This window comes from Lygodium microphyllum, chromosome 7 (genome assembly GCF_053477565.2).
Source record: "Lygodium microphyllum isolate KBCC chromosome 7, Lygodium_microphyllum_v1.1.10, whole genome shotgun sequence".
NCBI lineage: Eukaryota > Viridiplantae > Streptophyta > Polypodiopsida > Schizaeales > Lygodiaceae > Lygodium > Lygodium microphyllum.
The window spans coordinates 31,252,327-31,259,424 of NC_141141.1; the positions used below are offsets into that span (position 1 = coordinate 31,252,327).

A 7,098-nucleotide genomic window follows, 5' to 3' on the forward strand; every position below is an offset into this window, starting at 1 on the left:
CGAAAAATGAAAGCAACACCGGTCCCCTTACTAGAACACCGCAAACTTGGTTTGCTTTCTTGAGCTCCTTACCATGAACCAGGCTTTGATACCATGTCAAGATTGTGGGAGAGAAGGAAGGAGTCTCACTTGTAGCTTTCTCACTTACACAATGGGGGAATACACACAAATGTGGAGGCTGAAAACAGTTTTCCTCTTCTTAGTTGTGTAAGCCAAAAGAACTCAAGTACAGAGAAATAGAAGAACCCTATATATGGGTCTCAAACCAAACTCAACTAACTAAGGTGGCATACTAACTGAGCCATGAACTAGAGTAGATAAGGATAGCTGTCATCTAGCTATTATTCATGGGCGGTGTACCAACCGCATCTGTAGCTAACAAGTCGGTGACATAAATGCACAACGGTCACCCTGGCATATCACGAGTGGAGCTCGATATCTCAACAGTGGCAGTGCTAGTGGTGGTAATGTTATTGAGGGGAGTGAGATGTCGGTGGTTTGTCCCCAACATATAAGGAGAGAGAGAGGAGAATTGGTTGTGGTTTTAATGAGGAGGGAGAGGGTAATATGTCATAGTAATGGTGGTAATACTAATGGTGGTGGTGGTGGTAGGGGTGGTGGTAGCAATGGAGAAGGAGCATTGGTGCTTGACATATGCCCAAAAGAAAAAGAGGACCAAGTGGACAATGTGGAATAAAACTTGAGGTTGCCATAAGAAGCTCCCCTAAAAGCTTGCTCCAAAAGCTCGCTTCTCGCACACACTTACTATTAACTTGAAGCAATTGCTACTATTGTCAATATTATAAATAGGACACACATAGCTAGTGTACATGGTCTAGCACTTGAGGAGAATATAGGTGAGGTAGACCAATGTAAATGTAAGTAAGATGAAATGTATGTATTATTCATCCAAGATGGATGTCTACCTCCTTCTAGAGAGATGTTATCCATATCTAAATAATACAAGTTGTATATAAGCTAATTTTAATAATGGCTTGGCTTTTCTACTCTAAATGCCCCAAAATTTGTTGGCTCTCCATTGAGTGTGGTCCTCTCCTTAGATTTAGAAACCTAGTTCAAATGGTCACACCAATGTATATTTTATAATGTCTTGGCTTGTCTACTATAGAGGCCTTGAAATTTGTTGGCTTTCCATTGAGTATGCTCCTCTCCTTAGATGCGGGAAGCCTAGTTCAAATGGTCGCACCAACACAAAGGAGCTCTATATTTACCTCATGTATTACTTATTCTAGATTTGTGCCATCTATAAAAAGTAGTATATTTGAAGAAGATAAAAGGACTTTAACAATCCAATTCACTCATGAGATGATGTCCATTGGTTTTGCACACACGAATCAATTCTACCATATAGACTAACTTAGTAATAGAACACACATCCCAAAAATCATAGCCTTTATTATGATATACAAAGTCTAGATTGATCTTGAACTTGTAGGAAAAACAACTTGATTAGAAACACATACCCTATTCATAAGGCCTTTCTAAGATCCCTTGGGCCGGGGGAGGGGGGTTGGGGTTTTGAAAGGGATGGCATATTTGGCTTCTTTAGGTGGATTAACCAATGTTCATGAAAGAACTAGGGTTAATGTAAAATGAGTGAAGTTTTTTCTACTTGCTAAGGTAAGGGGGCTAGATTAATAACATCTAATGGCCCCCTCCTTGATCTTTTCTCACCACAACAAATTATTGATTGTGTAGGAGACACCGTTTTCACCTTAGCCAAGTAAGCTTCTAGAAAAAAATTCATCAATATATGTAGATGATGTAATCTGTCACCGCTACACTACTACCATTACTTGCATGCTACAATTTTTGGCCAACATTCTATGACTTTGAAGGGGGAAGATTTATGACAACTAGTTGCCTTGAATTTGGTGTGATATCGCCAATCACAACAAAGAAATTTGTGTTTAGTAGAAAACTTTGCCATGTCAAAAAATCAAGGGGCTCTCTAGCATAGTTTAGGGGGCCATAATTTAGTAGAAGACTTTGCCATGTCACAAAATTGAAGGGCTCTCTAGCATAGTTTAGGGAGGCATAATTTAATTGGCCCCCTTAGAGCAACTTTCCATGAGTTGTTACTCTATTCCACACATTGAATATGGGACTTGATGTACATATTTGGACTTGTTGTTATGCTTTAAATTCACGTGGGATTATTGGCATGCCTATTCAATCCACTATGTGTAGCTTTTACTCATAGGTCTAAAGATTGGATAGCAAGGCCTTATGTTTTGAAGACAAATAAATTGTGAATTTACTAGGAGGAACGACTAATAAAAGGGCTACCGACACTTTCCAAAAAGCAGAGAGTAGCACACATTGATTTTAGAGGGCCACATTCAAGCAGGTCTCAATGGATTTGGTTGCACATGGAAAAACGTAAATTGTAAATTTCACTATATATTTGAGCGGAGATAGCCAGTTCATGTTAAGTTGCTTGTAACCTGCTAAAAAGGTTTATTATTGTGGATGTTGGGCTGGTCACCTGCTAGAGCGGAGACATGCTACGCAAGTCCTTGGACTTGCACGCGCAACTTGTGAGTGTGCCAATAAACATGCCCCATGTAGGTAGCAAGCACCATAATCTTATGGTTAGTTGCCTTGAAGATGCTCAAAAAAGAGAGAGAAAGCATAAATTTGAGGAGAGAGAAAGTCAAGCTGAGGAAAGAGAGAGAGGGCAATAGGAGAGAGAATGTTACTCAGAGCCCATGCGAGCTACTAACTCGATTTCATCAACTTGCACAAGTCGATTAACTTGTGCATGTCTCGGCTCTTAGAATGTCCGGTGGTGTTGCGTGTGAACAAGCGCTCGCCAAAGGCGTTGACGCTAGCGAGCTTGGGCATCGTTGTTTGACGGTATACGAAAGAGTCTGGAAAAAGATGAAATACCGTATTCAAAAAGGGCTTTAATTATTTGTTCTTTTCCACACATGCTACCGCTTCGTTTTCTGCGTTAGGACCGCCATCGCCAGAAGAACGAGAAGAAAGCTTGGACCTGCCATCGACACAGCCTCCCGCCGGAAACCTTGACCATCGCCATAGCCTGGCTCTGCTTTTTCTTCTTTCCGCCTCGACGTAGAGCTCTCTCTTGACCATCGACACAGCCAGCCGGACCCTTGGCGATCGGCATATCTAGGTACCGCCTTTCCTTCTTTCTGTCTCTACGTAGAGCTCTCTCTTTCAGTCTTCCATTGACACGCCATCGCCATCGCCATCTCCGTTTTTCTTCTCGACTTTTACTTCTTTGCAGTTGGCCATCGCCATACGCCCTTCCTTCTTTTCCTCTCGCCTTTTTACTTCTCTCTGCAGTCTTCCTTGTAAGATATCGCCATCGCTAAACGCCTTTCCTTCTTTACTTCTGAACTTTTTGCTTCTCTCTGCAGTCGTCCTTCGACGATATCGCCATCGCCAAACGCCTCTTCTTCCGTCCTTTTTTATATCGGCTTTTGCTTCTCTCCAGTCTTCCTTTCTTCCTCCTCGTAAGCAATCGCCTGGCCAAAGCGCCTTTCCTGCCAACCTTCCTTTTGACATGTCTTCCCCCTCCTCGTCCCCCTTCTGGTGTCATTCCTGCCGCAGTATCGTTCAGCTTCCACCGTCGTCCGGCCTCATCTGTCCATTATGCCGCGATGGTTTCGTGGAGGAGTTCGACGGCCTCAACTCAGGCCTCTCTCATTCGGCAGCTTTTTTCCTCGCAAGCGATGATCTTCTCCGCCGGTCCAGCAGAAATGACAGCCTTCGGCGCCGCTTGCTGCGAAGGCGCTCTCAGGCCAACGAAATGCTCTCTTTCCTTAGCGCCCATGGAGGCCACATGGCGTCCCGCAGCTCGGACCTTTGGAGCTTTGGAGAGAGCCGTGCCTTGCAGCATGTCACAGACGAGCATAGAAGACGAAGCAGCCTCGACCTCGTTGACCGAATCCAAGGGCTCTTTGCAAGGAGGAGAATGCGAACTTTTACAGGAAGCAATGGCAGTGGCTTAGGCTCTCAAAGGCTTGTCAACATTCGCGACTTTTTCCTCGGTCCTGAAGGTGAGCTTCTTATCCAGCAGCTCATTCAAGGCAACGGAGAGAGGCTTGGATCTGCACCTGCATCCAAAGCAGCTGTTGAAGCCATGCCAACTCTAACCATCAGCAAGCAGAGCATGGAAGCAGATGAAATTCATTGTGCTGTCTGCAAGGAGGTTTTCGAAATTGGTGGCAAGGCCAGGGAAATGCCTTGCAAGCATGTTTACCATTCCGACTGTATTTTACCGTGGTTGGAGCTGCATAGTTCATGCCCCATATGCCGGCATGAGCTGCCTAGTGAGGATGCATCAGAGAGACGAGCAAGACGGTTGGAGGAAAGCTCTGTCAGTGGAACAAGAACAGAAGGGGTTGGTCCTACAGGTGAGCGAGGCCTAGCTATAGTGGGGATTCCAGGTCTTGGCATACGTGTGCAATCGTTTGTGCTGTATGGTGTTGCTATGAATGGTAGCATATCTCCAGCAGACCAGATTATTGAACCAGGCAGCTTTGAAGCAGACTTGGGACACAGAGCATCAAGCTCTGACTCTACAGGAACATCAACCTCTTATGATAGTAGCAATGGTGCAGCAGTTGTTAACATTGGTGCAGGTGATGTTGGTGGCACACAAGTCCCCACCCTTCATGTAGACGGCTTACAGCCTGTTGTAGGTGAAGAAGCAGTGGTGGCAAGAAGGGGCAGGGGATTCTTGTCAAGGCTTTTTTCCCGGTTTAGCAGCAACAACAATGATTCTACCATTGTTCAGTCAAGGAGAGAGAGGCGTTCTTAATTTTGGTAAATTTTTGACTGATCTATGTGCTTTTCTGAGGTCTATTCAGGCACAGGAAGTTTTTGAAACGTTGTTTGCAGTTCGTGAAGTTGTTGAGTTCACCTACATTGATGGCACCTGCTTAGATAGCTCCTCCTTTTTGTTGGGGAACAACATTACGAGTCCAGAGATTTGATGGTCTCTTGTTTTGATGAGTTGCCAAGCTATTTGGAAATTCAAGGCTTTCTATTGCCCAATACAGGTTTCATGAATATGGTGCATCTGTTTTCTTGAAACTTCCAAATTTTGCTGTCTTGCTGAATCCTGCAGTTTGATGTTACCACATGTGCCTGGTGTACATACAGGTTCCATATCAACGTTTGCTGTATATAGATGAGTAAAAATATCACATCATTCACTAGTTGGGCAAAGGCTTTGTGTGTACTGAATCTGTACAGAAGCATCAAATAATGTAGCACCATTGGAGGAGAAACAGAGAGTTGCTGTGGTTCTCTCCATAGAAGGGATGGGTGGTCAATGAATTAGCTAGTCAATTACTCCCTTGCTCGAGTCCAGGTGAGTTGGCAAGCCACATGGTCTTGGTTATGATGGCACAATTGTAATGAATTGCCAGTCTACTATTGCCGTTTAAGGCCTGGGGGATTTCTCAAGCCACAATGTTTTGGTTATGATGGCATATCCTTACTCAGCTGCTTTTTTGTCTACGTAGTCTCTCTTCATTAAGAGTCACATTTTGAGGCTGTTTTTTTGGCAGTTTTGAAAGCTTCATGATATTTAAGAATCCATGCAGTTTTTGATGCTTTTGTCTTCACCTTTTGTTAAAACATTGTAGTTTTTAGCTTGTCCTACACGTTCAGCTGACTTCAAAAGTCTGCGAATAGGTTGATCGGTGATGTACTGAAAGGTGCTTAAAAAATGAGCATACTTGTGGTGGCATATAATGGCGAATAGCTCGATTCTTACATAGTTGAAGCAGGCACACACCAGGAAAAGGTGAAGTGCAAAAGTATGTAAGTTTGTCTTTGGCTGATCTCCCAAAACCTATTAAGCACAGTCTTTGGTTTTGATGACTTGAAAAGTAGTAAATATAAATAACTTTAGCTTTAATCTGGAAATTTTCTTTGGTAGCAATATTCATGAAAAACATTCCATACAAACACTTTTAACCTTGACAATTGGATGTTTTTCCATAGGTAAATACTGTCTTTGGTTTTGGAAAAGCAGTAAACATAGAGAGTGTTAGCTGTCTTTTTTCTTTTTGGTGAAGTTTGGTAGCAGTGTTCATGAAAAACGTTGAATACAAACACCTTCAACTTGACAATTTGCAGGTCTTCTCTTAGATTTTGCAAGTTTTTTCATCATAGTGTAACTAAAATGACCTTAGGAGAATGTAGTGGTAATTTGCAGTCTGTCATAAAATTGATGGATGAAAGCAAGGTTGTCAAAGGAGTAAGAAACCTTCTTTCAAAACACATCATTGTTTTCAAATTTAACAATCCTCTTGAGACTAAACCTCGGTTATTTTTGGACACTGCTTGGTGCTTGTATTTAGATACACTTGTTGGGCTGGACTTCTGGTGGTTTTTGAATCATGTTATTTATATGCAGTTGCATTTAAGGAGGTAATCAGTGATATGTAGTCCATACATAACCTATCAAAGCAGTACCAGCTTTATGCAATGAATATGATAGCCTACTTATAATAGATTGGTCAACAATGAAATAGATGACAATGTCAGATTGTAGTTTGTTGTTTGTACTTCAGGATGTGTGGTCTTCATAAGTGGATTTGGATTAAGTTGCAACCTAAGTCTGTCAAAAGTAGTGTATTTGCAGAGCTAGTAGTGTATTCTAGTATGGTTTGTTTTCAAATCAAGTTTGACTCAGTGATAGAAGAATACCGGTATGATAATTAAAGTCACTCAAAGTGAGGCTGCAAAGAGCACCGTGTCCTTTGTGGATTTACTAAATCGGGACCAATTGAAAGACAACTATGCACTTTGTGGATTTATTTAAGAGGGACCAAGTGATGAGCTGATTTGATGAATTTAGTGCTTGCTTAGCAAAAAGCGGTCATGGAAAAGGTACATAGAAAGAGATGAGAGATGAAGAGAGAATTATAGTTTGCATTGTGTTGTTCTGGGGAGTTTTTAAAATTTAACTTGGTAGTGCTAGTAATAAATATCTTCCCCAACCAATTAAAATGGCTTCACACATCTTGATGTATGTGTGGTCTTCAGGCCGTGCACATTCTAAAGATGATGTTGCTTGCATATCCGAACCTG

The 7,098-nt window shown here is 42.3% G+C and overlaps 1 protein-coding gene across 4 annotated transcripts; it reads left to right on the forward strand.

The window, feature by feature from the left end:
- The first annotated feature begins 2,956 nt into the window (after positions 1–2,956).
- Positions 2,957–6,449, forward strand: LOC148033321 (E3 ubiquitin-protein ligase RING1-like). 4 transcript variants are annotated; one of them, XR_015691285.1, is made up of 2 exons: positions 2,957–5,368; positions 5,695–6,449. XR_015691285.1 is itself a non-coding variant. In XM_087681229.1 (2 exons), exon 1 carries the CDS (start codon positions 3,554–3,556, stop codon positions 4,811–4,813), a length of 1,260 nt encoding a protein of 419 aa, XP_087537355.1. In that variant the 5' UTR covers positions 2,957–3,553; the 3' UTR covers positions 4,814–4,818; positions 5,695–6,449. The 4 variants fall into 4 exon arrangements, 2 of the variants coding, with proteins under 2 accessions (XP_087537355.1, XP_087537354.1); XR_015691286.1 differs by lacking the exon at positions 5,695–6,449 and having other exon boundaries at positions 2,957–5,054; positions 5,158–5,592; XM_087681229.1 differs by having other exon boundaries at positions 2,957–4,818.
- Positions 6,450–7,098: the final 649 nt, after the last annotated feature.